The sequence below is a fragment of the Rhamphochromis sp. 'chilingali' genome (assembly GCF_963969265.1).
Source record: "Rhamphochromis sp. 'chilingali' genome assembly, chromosome: 1".
NCBI lineage: Eukaryota > Metazoa > Chordata > Actinopteri > Cichliformes > Cichlidae > Rhamphochromis > Rhamphochromis sp. 'chilingali'.
The window spans coordinates 22,728,751-22,753,357 of record NC_137929.1 but is presented as its reverse complement, the minus strand read 5'-3'; the positions used below and the strand labels follow the sequence as shown (position 1 = coordinate 22,753,357).

The 24,607-nt window shown below is 38.3% G+C and overlaps 3 protein-coding genes across 3 annotated transcripts; all 3 read left to right on the top strand.

The window, feature by feature from the left end:
• Window positions 1-1,818: 1,818 nt before the first annotated feature.
• Window positions 1,819-2,704, top strand: LOC308402929 (uncharacterized protein). The gene is made up of 4 exons (XM_080892098.1): window positions 1,819-1,898; window positions 1,984-2,109; window positions 2,196-2,239; window positions 2,364-2,704. Exons 1-4 carry the CDS (start codon window positions 1,820-1,822, stop codon window positions 2,481-2,483), a joined length of 369 nt encoding a protein of 122 aa, XP_080748224.1. The 5' UTR covers window position 1,819; the 3' UTR covers window positions 2,484-2,704.
• A 1,069-nt stretch (window positions 2,705-3,773) lies between these two features.
• On the top strand, window positions 3,774-4,757 carry LOC308391708 (immunoglobulin kappa light chain-like; the record flags this gene model as incomplete). Its single annotated transcript, XM_080874402.1, has 2 exons — window positions 3,774-3,924; window positions 4,042-4,757. The coding sequence occupies exons 1-2, from the start codon at window positions 3,825-3,827 to the stop codon at window positions 4,755-4,757; spliced, it is 816 nt and encodes a 271-aa protein (XP_080730528.1). The 5' UTR covers window positions 3,774-3,824.
• A 7,624-nt stretch (window positions 4,758-12,381) lies between these two features.
• LOC308406520 (uncharacterized protein) lies at window positions 12,382-13,639 on the top strand (the record flags this gene model as incomplete). Its single annotated transcript, XM_080897570.1, has 4 exons — window positions 12,382-12,481; window positions 12,605-13,304; window positions 13,428-13,544; window positions 13,633-13,639. 4 exons carry the CDS (start codon window positions 12,382-12,384, stop codon window positions 13,637-13,639), a joined length of 924 nt encoding a protein of 307 aa, XP_080753696.1.
• Window positions 13,640-24,607: the final 10,968 nt, after the last annotated feature.

The following is a 24,607-nucleotide window of genomic DNA, read 5'->3' as shown; positions in this document are numbered from 1 at the left end:
CAGAGAAACTCGTGGACTCTTCCACTGACCGCTGCGGCACACCTGCACCAGGGCAAACCTCCGCCTACCTCACTCCTGCTTTACAGGTGAAAATAGAGCAAAAGGACCGCTAGTCTTTGATTTTATTTATTTTCTGCTGTGTTTTACTTGCATCTATTTGAAAGAGTGAGTGTAAATGCAAAAAAATATATATTTTATTTTATGTGCTGGAAAGTGCAGAAAAAAGGTTTAAATGTTAAACAAATTTCTTCCAGTCAGTGAATGTTGCATATAATTTAATGTTTGCTTGATACATAAAGTCAAAAGATTAAAACTAATAAAGCAAATTTTAAAAAGAGACTTTTCCATCTGATTACATTTTGCATGATGGATTATGCAGAAAAAGTAGAATTGGGCTGAAAGATCTATTTCTTTATTCTTTATTTATTCAGGTTGTAAATCATGTTTTTAAAAAGTAACTAAGTAATTAGTTACTTAGTAAGCCTGTTGCATAGACTGCCAAGCTAACAACATATGGAGTAAGTAACTTTTAAGCTCGAGTCTCCACTGTGAAAATGTTTTACCTTGAATGAAGAAAAAGCTGCTAGAAAAAGACCACTTGATGTTTGCCAACTACCAAGTGGTCATCTTGCGATTTATATGCATGTCTATGTAGATTCATACAAATTGCAGACTTGTATATACCAAAGTTTATACTATGAAAAGCAGCCGGTATTGAACACCATATTTCAAAAAGGAAATGACACTTACTAAAAGTATTCTGCAAAAAACATGGAATAGGGTGGTATAATGGAAACAAAGGTCATCTAGAACATGGGTTTTAGATTACTAGGGAAGACTAGATTGGTCTTCCCTTACCCAACTAGTCTTTTGCGATCATTTATGTTGTTTCCTAACAGTCCAGACACTGAGCTTAACATATAGACGTCAGTTGACACGTGATCAAACTCCCTAAATAAGACATGATGTGTCATTTGTGGTTGACCAATCAAACACAGTCTTCTTTGAAAAGCAAAGACAGGTTCAAGAATCTTTTCATTCAGCACCAGAGTCTGAACACGATGGCATCTGCGCAGTTTGTCTTCTATCTGACATGTTTGTTCTTGGGGGAAACAGGTGAGTTTTTTAAAACTGCAGTATAAAACTTTTACCATCCTTTCATGTGTCTCAAATGTTCATTTACGTTCTTTCATTTTATTTCAGCTCACACAAATGACCTCAAATTCTCCTTGTCTGTTCATCAAGAAAGACATTTTGTATCAGCTAATACTGGGGACGATGTGACTCTGCGCTGTTTCTATGAAGGTAACGATGTGGCAAGGCTTTACTGGTATAAGTTACATTTGGGAAAGGAGTCAAAGCTCATTTGCACTATCACAGTGGACAATCAAGCCATTTTTAATGATGAATTCAAGAGTGATCCACGGTTCACTGTGAATTCTGAAAAAGGAAAAATTGACTTAAAGATAGAAGATCTGGACATTTCAGACTCTGCTACTTACTATTGTGCAAGCAGCTATGGGTACATGTTTGCATTTGCAGAAGGTACTGTTATTGATGTAAAAGGTTCAGGGTCGAACATCCCAACTTTAGTGCAGCAGTCAGCATCTGAGACCATCCAACCAGGAGGCTCTGTGACTCTGAACTGTACAGTACACACTGGGACCTGTGATGAAGAACACAGTGTTTACTGGTTCAGAGACTCTGAAGAGTCTTTCCCAAGAATCATTTACACCCATGGAGGCAGGAATGATCAGTGTGAGAGGAAACCCAACACACAGACACACACCTGTGTCTACAGCCAATGAAGAGCCTGAATATGTCTCATGCTGGGACCTACTACTGTGCTGTCGCCTCATGTGGACACATACTGTTTGGAAACAGGACCAAGCTGGAGTGTGAGTAACTGTTTTGTTTATATATTACAATCTTACATAGCAGCAAGCTACAGGATCTATAATATTTCCTGGTGTCTGTCCACAGATGAGAGGAACTGTTGTGTCTTTGTGTATTTCTTGAGTGGAGCGTTGGCATTCACCACACTTCTAAATGTTTTAATGGCTTTCATATTGTATGTGACCCACAAGAGAAACAGCACCAAACACGCAGGTACTGCAACCTTTATTGTTATTGACATTAACTACTCAGTACTGACAGAGCTTTACAGTAAGAACATTTTATTTGTTTTTCTTCAGAGTCTCGTTCAAGAATTTCTCCTGTTTCTTCAGCAGTCGCACAGGTAATTTTTTGGGGGTTAACATTAAAATGTTAACATAACTGGAACATTTTGGACTCAGTTTGTTTTCATTTTTATTTATTTTGAGCAATTTTAAATAATTTTGCATTTGATATTTTATAATCAGGTCGCTCAAAATGAAGAAAACATCCATTATGCCGCTTTGAAGCACCACAAGGCTGACAGACCAAGAAGACTGAGAAACAACAGCAAGGCTGAATGTGTCTACTCAAGCATAAAGCAGTAGAAGTGGACGTGTTTCTTATCTATATCAATACTTTAGATGTCTTTAAAGCGTTTGTTGTTTGTTTGTCTGTTCATAAGATGAGCAGTCCAGCTCTGTATCAGTCTCTACCAAATACAAAACAGTTTTTGCTTTTAACATAGGTAAGAGTTTTGAAGCTGGACTGGAGGTCAGAGTTAGATCACATCAAGTGTAGTGAAGGTTAATATGACTTTTAACTGATGATGCTTAGAGTCATTCACTTAATTCCACCCTTATTCCGTTATAATTTCTAAAAAAAAAAGACAGTATAAAAAGTGTCAGTGTAGAGGATACAAATCAGCCACAACATCTCATGAAACATCTGCTTACATCTTGTGAAATTCAGTTATGTATATTCACAAAGAGCAGTAAATGTCATAGCAGCAGGAGCCCAGATCGACTGATCGCATTCTGTACACTAAGAAAATCTAATATAAATTACTGTTATGTGTGCAGAGAATCTGCATCGGGCAGTGTTTCATAGTCATGACTTAAATCCATTTGCATTGGAAAATATATTTAAAAAGGATGATAATTTTTCACTACAAAAGTTCATGGACGAGTTGAAGGTATTACTGTTATACATGACCTGTATTTTTACATAGATGAAAATAGAACCTTCCCAAATTTAGGATTTTTTTTTTTTACATGGTTACATTGGGCACTGATTATACTGGCGTTGGTGTATGTCGTATGTGATCAGCTATTGAACATGTGCATTTTATTCTATTAAGCCTGGTGAGCAGTTTTGTTCTGCTCTGTTTTTGCTTGTTTGATGTTTTTGTTTACATTTCAAAAGTGGAATTATTAAAAGAAATGTAAAAATACAGTTAACAAAAAAATATTTCCATTTAACACTGTTTTCATAAAGCTGCTAAACACAATGTTTGAGAGCATGAATGTAATAAATTTTTGACATTGTGTTTTAGAACTGTAATCTTCTACAATCTTTCTCATTACTTTTACCATATTAACATTCAGATTTAGGACTTGATATTGCTTTATATGCACTATATGGATTCAAATATGGGGCCAACTAAACATTGCTGCAGGAGCTGCTCATCCATGGAAATACATGCCACAAAACTCCCAGTACGCATTTGTTCTGTCAGCATTCATGCTAGACGAGGATTGAAACTCTTCTTGATTATGTAGAGCATTAGCAACCTTCATGCACTATGCGCCGCTCAGGTCACACACTTTGTTCTCAATGTGTATCTCTCATCACGTTTTGACACTATGCTGTGAATATGAAGCTCTTTCTTTGCATACAGTGTGACTTTAAATCAGCCAATCAAATACAGTCTTGCCCCTGAAGACACTATGAACAGAAAGATTCTTTCCATTCAAGTCACGGATTTGAACATGATGATATCTCCACCATCTGTTTTCTATTTGATGCTTTTGTTCTTTGGGGAAATGGGTGAGTTGTGTTTTTTTCTCTGTAACGTTTATCTTTTAGAGATCAAGGTCACTGTCAGTGATGTTCCTACGTGTTTCTAAATCAGTTGTCTTTGCTTTTTTCCTTCTATCATTTCAGCTCAGAAGAGTCATCAACTCTCATCTGTTCGTCAAGACAGAGTTTTTATATCCACTAATGTCGGGGAGAGTGTAACTTTGCAGTGTTTCTATGAAGGTGAAGTGGTAGCAAGGTTTTACTGGTATAAGCAAACACTAGGCGAGAAGCCAAGACTCATTTCTAGCTTCTATTCGTATGATAAAAATGGCACTTTCTATGATGAATGTGAGAACAATCCACGCTTCACACTGTCTACTGAAAAAGCTCAAAACCATTTGACGATAAAAAATCTTCAGGTTTCGGACTCAGCTACCTATTTCTGCGCGAGTAGCTTTTCGGTAAGTCTTGAATTTGCAGAAGGAATCACTGTGAGTGTTAAAGGTTCAGGTTTGAACAGCCGGCCTTTAATTCAGCAGTCTGCATCTAAGACCATCCAACCAGGAGGCTCTGTGACTCTGAACTGTACAGTACACACTGGGACCTGTGATGAAGAACACAGTGTTTATTGGTTCAGAAACTCTGAAGAGTCTCATTCAGGACTCATTTACACCCATGGAGGCAGGAATGATGAGTGTGAGAGGAAACCAAAGACACACACAAACACCTGTGTCTACAGCCTGCCAATGAAGAACCTGGATGTTTCTCATGCTGGGATCTACTACTGTGCTGTTGCCTCGTGTGGATACATGCTTTTTGGAAACGGGACCAAGCTGGACTTTGAGGGTAAGTACAGTTAAGAAAAGTTTTTACTCCCACTTTGAAGTCAATATTTTAACAAAGTTGAAAACTCCGTAATGTCTCCTGCTGTTTGAATATGTAGACAAGCTGGACTCTCTTCTCTTGGCGTATGTCTTACATGGAGCAGTCGCATTCAATACAATCCTGATTGTATTTCTAATTTCCTCAATGAGTTTGAAGAAGATAAAACACTGTCTCTGCACAGGTAACTTGTGCTGTAATGTATGCATATATACAAGATGCATATACACTGAATTTCATGTTACTTTGATATCAAATCTATTCTTTGGCTTTCCAGAATCTCACAGAAGATTTTCAGATCTCACCATGACAAATGAAATGGTAATGTCTTCTTGGATTGATGGGAAATTGTGTTGTTGTTTTTCCCCCACTAACCACATTTGTGATTTTCATCTTTTCTTTACCAGGGCTACGAAAGTGTTTTAAGGGCGAACAAGATCAACAACACAGGAAGACAGGGGGATGACACCTGGAGTGAATGTGTTTACTTCAGTGTAAATTAGTGTTTCATCTGTGTTTAACAGAACAAGAGATCATGCTTTCTCATTTTAAAGTATATCATGGTAAAGTTTTCAAACATCTGTGATGACTGTAGAGTTTTGCGTCAAAAAATTATTAAACAAACCTTTCAAAAAAAAAATGAACACAAGTGGATTTCTGATATACACTCACTTGTCAGTTGGAGACAACTTTTTGCCTTCAGAGCTGCCTTACATGCTGTTTATATTCTAGGCCTTCACAAGACTCATAAATGTATACAACAGATTTTGAGCTACAGATCAATTAAAATGTATAAATACCCTGTCTGACATGAATAAATGTATGATTAATCCTAGTGTGTGGTGACTTTTACAGAAAGCTAAGCATGATGATTACAGGTGGACCACCACTGACCGCTTTCATGAGCTCAGAAACACAGACCTGGATTTTGAGTTTATTAAAATATATAAATAACAACAAAATCAGCTGAATGAAATGGTTTGAACAGTGTGTGATGGATAAAATCTACAGGGGACAAAATAAAAAATTAAGCTTGTTAAACACTTTACATTCAGACATTCTCATAGATGCTAATCTAACGTGTCTGTTTTATTAAACTGGACACAGTCAGACCAGCCATCCCCTCTCCATCACGCTCAGCTTCCTTTGCAAACATACTAAAGGAGGTACTAACAACTTTTTTACCCTCCAGCTTCTTTACATCAGACATGTTGGCCAAGGTGATTGGCAAGAAGAAACTCATCTGTTATGATGATGCCTCAGTTGCTAATGCTAATGCAACACAAAGCACAGATCATGGATCGACAAACACTGGAAACAGAGCCATTCCCAGCTTGCCTAGCATGCTGGTGTCCCATGAGTTTACCTTGAATGACAAGCGGTTTTTGCACAATGAACATGCACAAACCACAAGAAAAAAGCTGCTGACCTCAGTCATTACAGTCAATTTTGAATGTATCACTATGAATATAGCGGAGATTTCATCAACAAATCTGACTATGGACAAATGATGGTAGAAATGTAAAAGATTGACAGGAGAGGAGCTGTATGACAGCACTGCCTGAGATGAAAGGTGAAAGGTGAAAGACTGATTTTCTTTGGTACTTTTAATTTATGCCGATTTTTAGAGAAAAACATTTATGTTCAAACAATTTCATGTTCTGTTTTTTCATAAGATATAAAAACATAACAACCATAATGGTTTAATTATATTTTACCTAAAGTTGGAGAGAACATTCTAGAAATGCTGTGATTTATTAAACAAAACCTTTTTAACTACCATCTATAATAACCAATATCAGTTCAACATAGTGATGTTCGATTCGTGAACAAATCGTTCAATACTCGAGAATCACTTTACTGACTCGTGAATCATGATTCACAAGCCCAACTGACTCACTGACTCATCCCTGTTTCGGTTAGCAAACGAATTCACTTAGTAGAAATATATCTAGCTTATAATTAAAATTGTGGGGGGGGGGAACAACAGCCAGTTTCTTAACAAAAGCATTTCTGCTCTGAACTGGAAGAAAAAACCCTGAGTAGATGCTCACATCAAGAAAATAGCTCCTCGGTTCACAGTAGCATCGCTCTGCTAACATGCTAACAGCACATTTGAGCTACTCACCGTTGTCACTACCCGATCCGTACCGGAAACCCGATCGGTACCCCGCATGCGCAAATCTTACGTCACTTCCTCTCTTTGCCAACATTGCGACATTTAATATATTTGAATGATACGGTTAGCGCCCAGTTAGCTCCTAGCATTTCTCAACAGCTCTGCCTCCTTTTCGACTGCCCGGGACATTTAAACAATGGACACCTCAAACAAATTCATGCTTTTCTCCTCAACAGAGAGCGTCCCCTGATTGAACAACAGCGCCGTAAAATAAGAAGAATGGCGCCTAATTATAGACTTAATAATATTGACTTAGCAATGTGTCACGTGAAGATTCATCAGCCGGATTAAGTGTTTACTGACAATTGACAGTGATAGCGGACATCATCATCACTATTCCAGTCAATCCTCTCCACACAGACAAGCATAAACACACTCGACTATCACTAAATCAAATTTAACACACGTTTGTAATGACGCCAATTCAGTTTACAATAGGGTTCATTCGCTCGGTCAGCAGGTGGCAGTATCCTCGTACACTGGGGAGTAAACTGCCATTAAACGAACAGAAGAAGAAGAAAACATCTGCACATGCACGGTACGGATCGGGTAGACCCGATTTGTACGGTCCGACTTTGCACATGCGCAGTAAGGATCGGGGAGTCCCGATCCTTAAGTATCTTTTTATTTTTCGTTTTTGTCTACATTGTACTGAAATGCTTCATTATTGCAAATATTTTAAGATATACTTATTATTCTTAACATCTTAACAGATACTCTGACCCATAACTATTGTAAAATGCTACGACCGGAAGTAGACACCTTTCGCGCATGCGTGGTACCGATCGGGTTTCCGGTACGGATGGGGTAGTGAAAACCCCCTCCCTTCCTGTGTTGAATCGTAAGCGTAAGCAAATCACTCAGGACTCGCTCACCCCCTCCCTCCTGTGCTGAATCATAGAGCGAACGAACAAATCACTCACTCACTCACTCACCCCCTCCCTCCTGGCTCACAGCTTCTTCTTCTTCTTGGTTGGCAACCAATGTTAAGGCGCATTACCGCCCCCTGGCTCACAGCTCAGTGGACATTTAGATGAGAAAATATATATTTAACACATTTAAGGAAAATACTAATAAAATAAAAATAAACAAAATAAATGTTTATTAAGCAATTTTGATAGGAAATTGCTTAATTTTAGAAATGTTTTTGCTCTTTTTTGCTCTATAAAATAGTTGGTTTTTTTTAGAATCATTCATCTTAGCAGTGGGATTTACATGAAAAGAGAAACAAATTAAGTTTGAGTGAAAATGTAAATTTTTTGCACTCTCTGTAAATCCCACTGCTAAGATGAATGATTTTCAGTGAATCAAATGACTCAAAAAACCCGATTCACTTTGGTGAGTGACTCATTAAAACTCGATTCAGTAAAAAGAATCAAATTTACCATCACTAGTTCAACATTAGTTAGAGAAAACAAAATGTTTGCTTATTGTTATCTAGTCTGTGCATTTAAAACAGCTGTGGGAAATCTGTGTTTGGGATTTGCAAATACTTCCCACATCATTATTACTATTATTATCATTGTTGTTGTTGTTCACAATTAAGTGTAGTCCATTAATAATAGCTATAGCCAATACCTATAAACAGAATGGCATTTGGCTGGGAAGTAAACTCCAGATGTTGGCTTCCATTAACATTCTCACCACAACTGAAAGACTGTAGCTATGCTGTCATCTCAGATATAAAGATGAAGGCTTGGGTGGCTCTCTGAGGGACCAGAGTGAGATGAGGATGAGGAAGAAGAAGAGCACAAAAATGTAAAGCACACAGAATAGAAGCTGACTGACTCACAGAAGGTGGGCCAAAAAAATATTGGACTACAGTAATAATGTCAGTATTGAATAAGAAGAACAGACTAACATCCAAATATCCACGAATTGCTGCAGTGTAACAATCCCACCAATAACCAGTGACTGCACGAAGATCAGTAAAGCACACTGCAATGAAACTGACAGACTCATTGAAGGTGGGATAGAAAGTGATTGGGCTGGGATTTGCAACAGTCCCAGTATATGTTATTGTCGTCTGCCATTTTACTTCTTTTTCACCGACTAACAGACCATTCATATTTCAAAGCGACTGGCTCAATTGTGTGCTGTGTGTCTCTATTCAGATTTTCAAAATTTTGTACTGTCTATTGGCTTAATGGCAGATTTGACACACTCTGTTCTCTCTTGTATGTTGATAGTTGTGAGTTCAAATGCAGCATAAAACATCTTTCACCATGCCGTCTTTCTTTTTGTGTGTTATGTTGTGTATTACATATCAACACAGTTTTTAGAAAAAAAAATTTTCTCCTTATAATGTAAAGCACAAACTGTCATTTCCCCATGTACACAATTATTTCATGCTGCAGAGGAACAGCTTTACTACAACAAGGTAAATGACCCTGAACAGTGAAGGCGACTACACTTTGAATACAAATCAAAGGTGGCATCAAGAGAGGCTGAAGTCAAACAGAGTTGTAAGGAGAAAAAGTAATAGAATGAATTCCTCTGTGATTTAGTTGAAAAGGAATTATGCTAAAATGAATGTTCATGTGAGAATCTGCTAAAGACAAATCTAATTGAAGTAGTGATGAAAAAAGGGATGAAATGATTTTCAAGTTTAAACTTTGTTTTAAAACATGTATGTGGGGAAATAGAGAGAGAGAATGATAGGGTTTGGCTGGACAGCAGAAGATTTCATGTAAACAACATGATTGTCTGTCTAGATAAGGGGGAGAGGTGTGTGGGCTCTTGACAGAGCATACATTAAAGCACCCATAAACATTCTTGAACGGTTCCCTGCGCCTTCTGTAAGATGAGCAGTTGGAAATTCCAGCAGAGATGCCAGTGGGATCATTCACTGCCCAGATGGTGGATTTCCAAATTGGACTTTGGCTCTGCTCATCATCATCATTGGTGTTTTGGATTGTATTTCTGAGAAGAATTTGTACTTTCATTGCTTACATGGTGGATTGCAGCTTCCCAAGCTTCTCGCAGCCTTTCCCAACTATGTGAAGATTTGGGATCCCACTGTATTCCTGAAGGGCTAAATATCCACAAAGTCCTGCTTTCCTGTTAGATTATTTTGTTTAACATTGAACGATGAGATAAAATACATCTCTAGAGCTCTCTCCTCCAAGCTTGCTCCAAGTAAAAGTAAAAATGTGAATCTTATGAATCCTACACCAGCCCTTTAAAAATAACAGTCCCATGGCCATACAAATCCAGGCCTCTAAAATCAGCCCAGAAATTCCAAGGACCACAACTGAGAGGGGAGTTCCTGGTAACGGGTGTGGCTTATCAGATGAAACAGGGAAGACACACCTGGACTTCTAGGCAGTGAGAACTGGGCGAGTCCTCTCACCCACACCAGTTCCATCTGAACTCTGCATTGCCTTGGCTAGTACTCATAGGGTCAGAGGATGGGATGCTTTAAACAGAGAGCCGACACAGGCATGTTGCATTGGGGTGCTGGTTCTGCAGATCTACACTACACTGTAAAAAAAAAAATCCTAAAAAAACAGTAATATTCCGGCAGCCAAAATAATACCAGAAAATAACAGAAAATAACTTTCTCATAAAAATACGGTCATTTTCAGTAATGACAATACAGTTTGTTGCCCTAATTTTACATGGGATTTTGCCTTTTTCAAGTGCTTTTAAACATTAAATTAGGAACATTTTAATGTGATTAAACAATGAAATTACCTATAAACAAGGTCAATGAATGCAGCAATATGAATAATAATACTTAAATGTACAGAAATATACAGTTAACAGTTGGTTTAAATAATAATGGATTGCTTGCCCTGGGACAGAGGCGAGGCTGCCATATCGCACCATCGGCCCCTCTGGCATCACTAGTAGGCGGTAGGTGAAGTGTCTTGACCAAGGACGCAACGACCGAGACGGTCCGAGCCGGGGCTCGAACCAGCAACCTTCTGATTACAAGATGAACTGCCAACTCTTGAGCCACGATCGCACTAAATAACAATAATAATAATAATTATTTGATGTAAAAAACAGTTACAATCATGTAATCATCAGTTAGAATCATGTTATATATTTTTCCATAGCATTTCATTTGAATTTAACACTTCAATCTTTGAAATAACGGACAAATATTTGTGAAATTATGATACATTCGTGAATGTATTTTAACAATCTAAATATGCATATGTACAGACAAATACGTTTAAAAAACAAGAAAATTGTTTTTTCATTTTATGTTAATTTACATTTGAAATGTAAAATCACAGTTTCTTTATGTAATTTTAATGATATTCTAAAAAAACAGTACAAAACTGTAAAATACACAGTAAAATACTATTTTTATATTATATATATTTTTTACAGTGTAGTAAATAGCACAAAGAAAAAACCACAGGATCATACAGTGACATTTCCCAAATAGCACTTCTTCAGTTCCTCGTTCTAATTTCTTTCTTTGACTCATCTCCTAACATCTAGCAGTACTATACTCACTTTAGAGTAATGTCAATTAATATAATATTTGACAAATGCATCAAAGATCGGAAAAAAAACATTGATAAAATTGGTCATCATGTATAACTGTGGATAAATATGATTTATCTTGCTGGAACCAGTATGGATTTATTTTTAACCCTGTTAAAAAATAAGCTGGTTTTAAGATACACAAAATATTGCAGGTTAAAGCGTGAAATATTTTGCATTTTTCAAGGAAATGAAGAACTGAAAAAAATTCTAAATCTCTTAAATGCATTTAAAAATAACCTTCAGTTTACTTATGAATAGAATAAACAAACTGTACACTTCCTTGATATGTAGGTTACATGTAAGAGTGGCGAATTGATCACTTTCTTATATAGTAAAGATGGTGATAGAAATACATTATTTTTAGCCACTAGTGCAAATCCAAAGTCACTTCAGACATGCTTATCTGAAAGTTTCCTTATGCTCTTATTTGATCCAAGGTGTTTTTTGTTTAATATGCATTTTTTTCCCCAATGAACCTCCTCTCTTGATTTGAACTAGTTACAAAAAAATGTCAATAACAACATGTAAGAACATGCACACAGAAAAGGGTAAAGATTATAAGTTTAGGCAGTGGCGAAGGAAATTGGTACTGCCAGCAGTGTCCTTCACCACTGAGCTATTTGTTGTACAAACAACACTTACACTAAGTTGAAGTTGCTACATTTTCCTGTACTAGACTAGATATTAAAAAATAATATTTAGATCAGTGAGATCCGTGAAGTGCAATCCGAGTAAGACTGAGTGGTCAGTTAAATTTCAATAACTTGAAGTTCAGTGGAAAGTTCAAGAGCCACTTTGTTGTCCATGTGAATCTCTCATCACGTTTTGACACTATGCTGTGAATGTGAAGCTGTTTCCTTGCATACAGTGTGACTTTAAATCAGCCAATCAAATACAGTCTTGCCCCTGAAGACACTATGAACAGAAAGATTCTTTCCATTCAAGTCACGGATTTGAACATGATGATATCTCCACCATCTGTTTTCTATTTGATGCTTTTGTTCTTTGGGGAAATGGGTGAGTTGTGTTTTTTCCTCAGTAACTTTTATCTTTTAGAGATTAAGGTCACTCAGTGACATGAGTTCTACTTTTTTTTAAATCAGTTTTCTTTGTTTTGTTTTTTTCCTTCTATCATTTCAGCTCAGAAGAGTCATCAACTCTCGTCTGTTCGTCAAGACAGAGTTTTTATATCCACTAATGTCGGGGAGAGTGTAACTTTGCAGTGTTTCTATGAAGGTGAAGTGGTAGCAAGGTTTTACTGGTATAAGCAAACACTGGGAGAGAAGCCAAGGCTCATTTCTAGCTTCTATTCGTATGATAAAAATGGCACTTTCTATGATGAATGTGAGAACAATCCACGCTTCACACTGTCTACTGAAAAAGCTCAAAACCATTTGATGATAAAAAATCTTCAAGTTTCGGACTCAGCTACCTATTTCTGCGCGAGTAGCTTTTCGGTAAGTTTTGAATTTGCAGAAGGAATCACTGTAAATGTTAAAGGTTCAGGTTTGAACAGCCGGCCTTTAATTCAGCAGTCTGCATCTAAGACCATCCAACCAGGAGGCTCTGTGACTCTGAACTGTACAGTACACACTGGGACCTGTGATGAAGAACACAGTGTTTACTGGTTCAGAGACTCTGAAGAGTCTCATTCAGGACTCATTTACAGCCATGGAGGCAGGAATGATGAGTGTGAGAGGAAACCAAAGACACACACAAACACCTGTGTGTACAGCCTGCCAATGAAGAACCTGGATGTTTCTCATGCTGGGATCTACTACTGTGCTGTTGCCTCGTGTGGATACATGCTTTTTGGAAAAGGGACCGAGCTGGATTTTGGGTGTGAGTAGAAGCTTAGCACACATTTCTTTTACTGATGAATAGTTCTGTTTACAATTAAAATGTTATTACAAATTGGAAAAGCTGCTAACATAATATCTTATTGTCATATTTGTTACTGCAGCTCAGGAGACTTTTCTTCTCTCTGTGTATTTCTTAATTGCTGCCTTGGCATTCACCACAATCCTGATCTTTATACTGGCTTTCTTAATTTATGGTATAAGCAGACGGCAGTGTACAGGTAAATGTTGCTGTTCATATATTGTTTATATAAAATTACCATCCAGTATGGTTGAAATATGATTTGTGTGTCTGTGTGTTTGTTTCAGGGTCTAATGCAAGATTTTCAGCTTCCTCTATAACAAACACAGAGGTAGAATAATACAATTCTAAATCATTTTGTTATTATGACAAATATCTGTCATTTTTAAAATTTTATAACATGTGCCATATTGTGATTTGTGGATTTATTTCATTATCAGAATTGTGAACCTGAAGAAACCCTTCATTATGCTGCTTTGAGGGTAAAAAAGACCAGCAGATCTACAAGAAAAAGAGAGAATCCAGAGGATAAATGTCTGTATTCTAGTATCAAATAATAAAACTTTACATGTTTACTTCTGTTTAAATAGCCTTAAGCGTAGCAGTGTCATGTGTAATTTTGTCTCACATATGACTAGTTTAAAAGTACATTGGTTGCTGTATTTCTCTTCTTTTTCTCATTTATTGCTAATATAAATTACAACTGAAAAGTTGATTATAACATCGCAATATTTGCTGAATGTCCGAACATTAAATGCTTGTTTTCTTTTTTTATTCACAGAGTCTATATTTCCTAATTGGCTGATAAATTATTGACATACTAAAACGGTATCATTTTAATATGAAATTTGTTATGTCAATATCCAGTATTTGCTACATACATAAATATATGTAACAAATACTCTTGGGCAAGATACTAATGCCAAGTTGCTCCCCAATGCATTCACTGAAGTATGAATGTGTGTGAATGTTAAATAGAAAGCATTTACATTGTGTAAATGTGTGAATATGGCACGTTGTGTAAAGTGCTTTGAGTGTTCAGTTAGAGTTGTATCAAGTTGTACAGAATATCATTACAGTTCATGTCAAAGACAAACAGTTTCTATTAAAGTGTCGATCTGAGCAACCAACATTAAGTTGTTGATTTCCACAAGTTTTATACTTATTTATAATAATAATGATAATATTTGTATAAGTATGAGTATAATAATATTTGACAAAAAAGTACTTAAGTATTTGGAGGTTTTGTTAGTTTTATCACTAATTTTGATCATTCTATTATAGATCGTAAAATTAAAATTAGAATAGAATAAATAAACGGTATACAAACGCCACAGCCAACACATCTGAAGATGTTATTTTTGCAGAAGAACATTATGAAAAGTTCAAAATTGATTTTGAATAATTTGTGGAATTTGTTTCACAATAAATGTTCTGTTTTTATACCATCTTTATTTTATTTGCAACTATCTGAATGGCTTTATTTTAAAACTGACCTTACAGCTGGTTTTAAAATGTTAAATGATTATTATAAAACGACGACTAGGGATGGGTATCATTTAGGTTTTATCCGATACCGGTGCCAAATCGGTACTTTTGAAACGGTGCCGGTGCTTAAACGGTGCTCGAACCGGTGCTTAAAGAATGGAGAACACAAACTTTGTCCAAAAACCTCTCATGTTCAGCTGTTTTTTTTTGTAAAAAGATAACAATGTGTGCCTTTTCTGCAGCTATGTGGCATATATGGCATCACTCTTGGCTGGAAGCAGTGCTTAAACAATGGAAAAACCACAAACTTAAACCCTCTCATGTTTAACTGTTTCCCACTTTTTCTTTGGTCATTTTAGCCTTTTTGGCCAGGGTGAAGGGAGTATCTGCCATCAAACAAGAAGACAGCCGCATGTAGCTATGATTATGTTTGCTAGTTCACCTTACATGCATTAATGTAATAACGTGGTTAGCCTACTCAACGTAAATTACACACGAACAACATGAAGCTACTCACGCAGAGAAGAACGGCTGCTGCTGCCATCCTCATCCTCATCATTTCTGCTACACTGGCAGGGCTAGGGGCCAGGACTCTATTCTTCGGGTTTTTGGGGGATGTTGCTCCGGGTCCGATAACTGGCAACCCACCCGACGTGCACGGTGTGAGGTCTCGCAGCAAGCTATCAAATACGGCGCATTTCTCGGCTTTTAAAAAAACCGCTATGCGTCGCCAGCTGTTTAATCGGATTCTTGGTGTTACCTCCTTTGACAGTATCACAGTATCAGCTTAAAGCACTTGTTGCAGGCTGCGGAGTTTGCATATTTTGCTGTGAAGTACAGCCAGACTTTTGACCGCTTCGCCTTGGACATTTTTAATCTGTAGCTCTGCTCTAACAGAACGTACGTACCTGGCCCCGCCTACTATCCTCGGAAACGTAAAATGATTGGCTAGAAGTGTATCACAGCTCAGGAAAAAAAAGCACCGAAATAAAGCACCGAAATGTGCGCTGCTTTTCGGTCTGGTTACTACCGTTTATGTCAGAACCGGTGCCATCATGGCACCGGACACCGGTACCCATCCCTAACGACGACAGTCAGGGTTTATCATCTCATCCACATCTGCCTGACTATTAACCCGGCAGCTTCTCTTCTGCAATGCACGCCGTTCTGCCTCAGTCGACAGCTTCACCTTCTCGGCTCTTATGCTCAGGCCTGAAACTGTCAAATTTTGATCATTCTGCTCTAGATTACCAAGTCCGGCATCGTAATTAATATGTGATGGGAACACTACCACAAAGGTAACGGTTGACGCAACAATATAAATGCTGCTCAGTCTGTGGCTTTTAGTCAGACTCTTGGAAACCCCGGGCGAGCATGTACTAAAAAAGTACCTGGTACACAGCAAATCCAGTATACACAAATTAACACTGTCAGATTTGATTTCAACACTATTAAAGTGTCTATATGGGTCCACACCAAAGAGTGTGAATTTAAATCTTTTTGGAGAGTTGGTATCTTAACTCAGATTTAGTGTTAAATACCAAATCTGTCTGGAGTTGATAATTTAACACTTATTAATGCTAACTAGGTGTTAAGAGTTTAGATATTAAGTCTCACAGAGTATTTTATTTTAACTACATAAGAGTTATCTTCTAATTAATTCTAAAAGGTTTAAATTTTACTCTTCTGAACTTTCAGAAATTCCTTGGGAAATACACATTTATTAAAAAGAGCCAATGTTTTTCTGAAAAACATTTATTTTGAACTGTGAACCACAATTTTCAAACATTTTCTAAAACATGGAACAGTGTACACGCTCTCATTGGAATATTGTTTATCAAAGGGTCTGACATAAGTGTGCTGGTCAATGCAAATAACAGCATGTTCATTACTCTTTTCTTCAATACAATATGCATGTCCTCCATTCATCACTTTGTGGAACTTTAACGTACTTCTGCTCGCCCCCATATTCCATCTTCGTAAGCATATCTTGTGTGGAGATGCAGTCAAAATTAGTTGTGCAGTAATTAATTGCAGCACAGTTTAAAAAAAAAGGTTAAAAAAAACCCTGTTTGCTCAGTTTTTGTGGGACGTTTTTAGGCTTGCGCCATAGTTCTATGCCAACATTTCACGATCTCAACATAGTTTTACAGTGGGGCAAAAAAGTATTTAGTCAGCCACCGATTGTGCAAGTTCCCCCACCTAAAATGATGACAGAGGTCAGTAATTTGCACCAGAGGTACACTTCAACTGTGAGAGACAGAATGTGAAAAAAAAAATCCATGAATCCACATGGTAGGATTTGTAAAGAATTTATTCGTAAATCAGGGTGGAAAATAAGTATTTGGTCAATAACAAAAATACAACTCAATACTTTGTAACATAACCTTTGTTGGCAATAACAGAGGTCAAACGTTTACTATAGGTCTTTACCAGGTTTGCACACACAGTAGCTGGTATTTTGGCCCCTTCCTCCATGCAGATCTTCTCGAGAGCAGTGATGTTTTGGGGCTGTCGCCGAGCAACACGGACTTTCAACTCCCGCCACAGATTTTCTATGGGGTTGAGGTCTGGAGACTGGCTAGGCCACTCCAGGACTTTCAAATGCTTCTTACGGAGCCACTCCTTTGTTGCCCGGGCGGTGTGTTTTGGATCATTGTCATGTTGGAAGACCCAGCCTCGTTTCATCTTCAAAGTTCTCACTGATGGAAGGAGGTTTTGGCTCAAAATCTCACGATACATGGCCCCATTCATTCTGTCCTTAACACGGATCAGTCGTCCTGTCCCCTTGGCAGAAAAACAGCCCCATAGCATGATGTTTCCACCCCCATGCTTCACAGTAGGTATGGTGTTCTTGGGATGCAACTCAGTATTCTTCTTCCTCCAAACACGGCGAGTTGAGTTTATACCAAAAAGTTCTACTTTGGTTTCATCTGACCACATGACATTCTCCCAATCCTCTGCTGTATCATCCATGTGCTCTCTGGCAAGCTTCAGACGGGCCTGGACATGCACTGGCTTCAGCAGCGGAACACGTCTGGCACTGCGGGATTTGATTCCCTGCCGTTGTAGTGTGTTACTGATGGTGACCTTTGTTACTTTGGTCCCAGCTCTCTGCAGGTCATTCACCAGGTCCCCCCGTGTGGTTCTGGGATCTTTGCTCACCGTTCTCATGATCATTTTGACCCCACGGGATGAGATCTTGCGTGGAGCCCCAGATCGAGGGAGATTATCAGTGGTCTTGTATGTCTTCCATTTTCTGATGATTGCTCCCACAGTTGATTTTTTCACACCAAGCTGCTTGCCTATTGTAGATTCACTCTTCCCAGTCTGGTGCAGGTCTACAATACTTTTCCTGGTGTCCTTCGAAAGCTCTTTGGTCTTGGCCATGGCGGAGTTTGGAGTCTGACTGTTTGAGGCTGTGGACAGGTGTCTTTTATACAGATGATGAGTTCAAACAGGTGCCATTCATACAGGTAACGAGTGGGGGACGGATAAGCTTCTTACAGAAGACGTTACAGGTCTGTGAGAGCCAGAGATTTTCCTTGTTTGAGGTGACCAAATACTTATTTTCCACCCTAATTTACGAATAAATTCTTTACAAATCCTACCATGTGGATTCATGGATTTTTTTTTCACATTCTGTCTCTCACAGTTGAAGTGTACCTCTGGTGCAAATTACTGACCTCTGTCATCATTTTAGGTGGGGGAACTTGCACAATCGGTGGCTGACTAAATACTTTTTTGCCCCACTGTAGGTGTACTGGACTGAATATTCATATATAAGCATTTTTTAACACTATCGTATTTGCCCCCAAACAATACATTTCAGCTAGCTAAAACAGGCTATTATGCTATCACCGAGCAACGTGGCTGTACCTTTCACACAGCTTTGTCTCACAGCCTCCCCACCATCACCACAAATATGGGGTGATGGTGTCCTGACGCAGCAAGGCACAGAAACTTTAAGGTGTGAGGATAACCTAGAGGAAAACGTGTGGTGTGTTTGTGTTATTTTAATGCTCTTATCATTACAGGGAGAAGCCTGCAGAAGGCAAAGTATGAGTTCGGCACGGGAAGAAAGACCAATAGGGAGGCCGAGTTTAAACCACGGCAGCGCCACAACTTTTTTAAACTAATCCCAGGTGGTCAAAATAACCAACTATTTTATGTGAGTCAAAGAATAGAAGATAGAGTTGAGTTTGAAATTAGTAATGACAGGACCACTTTAATGTTAGTGCCACACAGTGTCACATTTGAAACAAAGCAAACCAGATGAGCGTCGTAGTTTTCTTTCTCTAAATGGAAACTGAAGCAAATCTTCAAAGAAAGCACGACCCATTTTACGTCCACAACGTTGCACAACCAAGGATGTCTGTGGTTTTTCATTTTTCAAGCGCTAAACATGACAGCGATGAGCATGTTTCCTTTACGGGACATTACACATAATCTGTGGTTGGCCGGTCACATGAAATTTCCTCTTTGAAGAGCAGAAAAATTATTTTACCATAATGACACATTTAAAATTTGTAGTTTATCTGATACGTGTGTGCGTAGGAATAATAGGTGAGTTCTAATTTTGCTGTTTTGAGATGTCATTTCTCAATTAGGTTTCAGATGTCCACTGCACTAAATATATATGCAATGAAAGAAATGTGTGTGCGTTGTCTTGTATCTTGTTTCAGCTCAGCCAGCTGAACCGCACTCATCTCTTCATCAAGAGACTGATTTTGTTTCTGCTGATGTTGGTGATGAAGTAACTCTGCACTGTTCTTACGAAGGTGAAGCTGCAAGACTTTACTGGTACAAACAAACTCTGGGACAAAAACCGAGACTCATCTCTACCTACTACAGATATGAGGGAAATGGCATATTTTATAATGAATTCAAAAGTAATCCACGCTTTACGTTAGTTACTGGCATCAGTAAAAATCACTTGAAAATAACAGATCTGCGTGTCTCAGATTCAGCTACTTACTACTGCGCAACAAGCTTTACTTTTATTTTAGAGTTTACCAAAGAAACATATCTCAATGTAAAAGGTTCCAGTTTGGACATCCAGACTTTTGTCCTACAATCACTATCTGAGACCATCCAGCCAGGAGACTCTGTGACTCTGAACTGTACAGTCCGCACTGGGACCTGTGATGAAGACCACAAGGTTTACTGGTTCAAAGACTCTGAAGAATCTCATCCAGGGCTCATATACACCCATGGAGGCAGGAATGATGAGTGCAAGAAGAAATCTGAGGCACAAGCACACACCTGTGTGTACAGCCTGCCAATGAAGAACTTGAATGTCTCTCATGTTGGGTCCTACTACTGTGCTGTTGCTTTATGTGGACGCTTACTGTTTGGCAATGGGACCAAGCTGAATGTTGAGGGTAAGTAATTTTGGGAAAGGTTCTATTATCTGAACAAGCTACTCACTATCATGTCAAAGTGTGTAAAGGCAGGCCAGTCCACCATGTAAATACATATTAACTGCTTATCTTAATGACCTTTTGCTTTTTAAAGCATTTCCCACTTTGCCTCTCCAAAGCATGAAATGGACATTCATGCAGAAGTTGTAGTAACTTGCACTAAGCTGCACTAACAGCGGAAAATAAAAATATTTTCTTTCCAGCCAACATAAAAATAATCATGGGAAAACCTTTAAACATATTGTTCAGACATTTACAAGTAAATACGTATTAGGTGCCTAGCTTAATGACCTTTTGCTTTATAACTTAACTGATTAAGACACAAATAAGGCTAGACAACGCTGTTATAATGCTGACATAAGGAGGGAGACAGCCTTTCTAACAGTACAGACAAATACGCTTATTATCCAGCACGCTTTAAAATGGTAAATTTAAATGGTCGCATGTTATTAGGTAGAATTGTTTAACTATAAATACATTTAAAAATGTCCATGCAGTATTGTTAATCTCTGTCCGCTACTTGCAGCAGACATTGACCCATAATAAAAAAATTGTGTCATCAGTATTACCAGACATGGTCGACATCTGTTTGTCTATGGCACAGTTTGCGTTGTATGAGGTGGGTGTATGAGTGGTTGCCTGGCTGCTTCAGTCTACATGTAACACACTAACCCCAAACTGCTCTCTGATGCATCAATGAGTGAGTGTGTTACAGAAATTCAAAAACACTTAAACAGAAAAAAACGTGCTTGTCTGTATGAGGCATGTTGTATAGAGTGCTCCTGGAGAGTACAAAAGTGCTCTATAAGAATCAGTCTATTTAGTGGGTGATCGTGGCTCAAGAGTTGGGAGTTCGCCTTGTAATCGTAAGGTTGCCGGTTTAAGCCCCGGCTTGGACAGTCTCGGTCTTTGCATCCTTGGGCAAGATACTTCACCCGTTGCCTACTGGTGGTGGTTAGAGGGCCTGGTGGCGCCAGTGTCCGGCAGCCTCGCCTCTGTCAGTGCGCCCCAGGGTGGCTGTGGCTACAATGTAGCTTGCCATCACCAGTGTGTGAATGTGTGGATGACTGAATGTGTAAAGTGCTTTGGGGTTCTTAGGGACTAGTAAAGCGCTATACAAATACAGGCCATTTAGCATTTTACCAACCAAGCCAGTTTTGCTGACAAGACAACATCTGTGTTTTAACTTTATTTGTTGGGTTACTATCTCAGTAGATGAAGGGGACACTCTTCTCTTGTTGTATTTCTGGAGGGGGGTTTCAGCTTTCACCAGCGTCCTGAGTGTTTTACTGGCTTCCTTAATGTGCATGACAAGAAAGAAAAACAGGAGCACATACACAGGCAAGTGGTTTAGTATTCCTTATGTTTGTTTTTTATCCTCCGGTGAATTTGACATTATATTGACACAGTTTTCTGTTTTCCAGATTATCCAGCAAAAAACTCCCCCTTTTTCAAAGCAAATGTAAGTGCATTTTCTTTTGAAAGAAAAAGCACAGTTTTACGTTCCATCCATGTTTGTTAGTTTTTTTTAATAAATGTGAAAGTGACTCAGCTGTTGTACTGTTTTTCATCCCCAGGGTGACCAAGGAGGAGGCTACCTCTATTTCAAACCTTTGAGGGACATGAAGATGAACAGATCAGAAATGCAGATGGACAACACCTGGAGTAAATGTGTCTATTCTAGTGTAAAGCAGTAAAGTGGACAGGCTTTTGGTCTCTGTGTATAAACACAGGACCTTGTGAGGTTCTCTTTGAAGCATGACTTCCCTTATAAAAGACATTTATAAGTTACTATTTCATTCATTTCCTCACACCACAATTTAACATGGACAATAATGACATTTGTATTTCAGACTATTAAAAGTGTCTGTTATGTATATAAAAGAATTATGTGCATTTGTATTTTAATATCATGATAATAATGATCACTTTTTTTTTGCATCGTGAATTTTAGTCCCTCCCCCCTCTCAACCAAAATAATAAAAATATTTTGAATATTCTGACGTTTGTGTGTTGAGATCAGACGTGAGTATGAGTGGAGCGTGAATACAGTGGTTTGAAGTGCCCGCCCCCTTCCCTTCCACCGCACTGTAAAAGACTCATTGCCCTCAAACGCTTTGTTTGTTGCTAAGCGTGGCCCAACCAGTTATTAGGTTTTACGGGGTGAACACTTTTTCACACAGGGCCATGTAGGGTTTTTCTTCCTAATAGTAAACACCTTCATTTGGAAAGTCCCTTGTTTGTTTATATGTGTTATCTTTGTCTAATATTTAAATGTGTTTGATGGTCTAAAACGTTAAGTGTGACAAACATACAAAAAAACAGGAAATCAGGAAGGGGACAAATGCTTGATCACACCACTGAATGCGTGTAGCCACAAACTACAGCTGTAGTAGTAATTAGCTCAGGAAGAATATTCAAAATATGCCTGGATTTGCTTTGTTTTTATGGATGACTGGCCTATTGACATCGCAGCAAGTCCAGAATATGGGCAGTCCTCTCTCCCTCTATGCATCTCTGCTGGAATTCTGAGATCCAATGATCTAAACTGTTAATGTTACAGGACCGCTGGGAACAAACCGAAAACACCTCCATACATCCCAGTTTAGACTTTGTCAAGTGCCCACTCGCCCCATCTCTCTCTCTCTCTCTAATATCTACTCAATCAACCAGGTCAATAGATCCTCAGCCACACGTTATCATTCTCTCTCTTTTATCAAAGATAATTCAGTTACATTTGAACATTCAATCATATCTGAATAAGCTTCACTTTCCATTCTTCACATTCACTTTTAATCCGAATACTTTTTCTCTTGCAAACTGTTTCTCCGTCACAATTTACTCAATACAATCCCCCTTTTTACTAAGTCATGCACTTTAACTGTGAGACATTCAGAGATCAGAGTGTCCTGTGTGCACTCTCATTTAGTTTCTGTCTCTCTCTCTCTCTCTCTCACACACACACACACACACACACACACACACACACACATTCGCACACTCATATCTCTCAAGACATTTTCTACATAGGTTTTCAGCGCAGCCTGGATTAAACCTGTCTTTAAAGTCATTTTTTTTCACAATATTAAAATTGTCAACCTAAACATAATTAACGTTAACTGATTATTTTTTAATTAGTATTGAGCACATTTAACTGTCAGCACAATGACAATGAACTGACAATTGAGTGTTTGACGTTTACAACATTTAACATTGTTTTTGTTGTTCAAAAGTATATTGACTGGTTAGTGACACAGTCCTTATCTTCTCAGTCCAACGAACAAAAGGTTGATTATGGCTCATGTCTACACACAAAACTCTAAACATTAGAACAGACATTTCCACAATTTAAACTGCATTTCTCTGCATATTGATCACTTACATTTTTTATTTGTCCTTGATTACAAATGAAGATGATGACCAAACTATAGGAAAAAGCTCTGTTTTACCACTTTTTATTAACACATTTTTAACACATAAGGCTGAATGTCAAGTCCTTTTACCCCCTCAGCTTTGATGGCAGGGGGCGGCCAGGCCTCAGTCTCTCGCTACGCCACGTTACGCGACAGAGCCAATCATGTTCTGCAGTGTGATGGTGATGAACCAATCAGACCTGTCAGATGTGGCAAAATGTAGGACAAGCTGGCGTTTTTAAATCTGAGAAGTATACTGCTGCTTCATTAGGTGTGGACTGCTGTACTGAAGAAGGAGACAAGATGAAGATGTTCTTTGTGAACGTTTTCCTGATCTGCTCTTTATGTAAGTAAAAGAAATTTACTTGTGTAAACTTTTGATCTTCATTTGTGTGAAACTGAGTCTGTCTGAATTATTTCAGGTGCAGCACAGTTAAGTGACGTCTCTCAGCCTGAATCTTTGAAAACAGTGAAGATTGGCGACTCAGCTACTATTAAATGCTTCGTAAAGAGCGCATCAAAGAAAACCGTGTGGTACAAGGTGACTACAGGGAGGAAACTACAGCTGGTGGTAAAAGCTGATTCTTACTATAATGTGAGAGAGTTCAGTGATGAATTTGTTAACCGTTCTTCAGTTAAATTTGACATGACTAACAATCATCTGACCATAAATAAAACATCATGGGAAGATGTTGGAACATACTTCTGTGGAGTCTTACACATAAGTGAGGTTCAGTTTGGGTCAGGAACATTTCTGATGTTGACAGGTATGTTTGGACATGTTTGCATTTCACATAATTTCAACTGAATGTGAACACAGTGCTAACAATCACAGTCCAAATGGTTTGTTTTCCAAGGTGCAAAGACAATCAGCGACTCTGTCGTCCAGCAGCCAGAATCAAAGTCAGTGAGGTCCGGAGACTCTGTGACTCTCAGCT

Bases quoted from the DNA above. Each gene is read 5' to 3' on its own strand.
- LOC308402929 (XM_080892098.1), top strand. From the start codon at position 1,820: ATGTCTCATGCTGGGACCTACTACTGTGCTGTCGCCTCATGTGGACAC. The intron at 1,899-1,983 runs GTGAGTAACTGT...GTCTGTCCACAG, and splicing joins AAACAGGACCAAGCTGGAGT to ATGAGAGGAACTGTTGTGTC. The intron at 2,240-2,363 runs GTAATTTTTTGG...TTTTATAATCAG, and splicing joins TTTCTTCAGCAGTCGCACAG to GTCGCTCAAAATGAAGAAAA.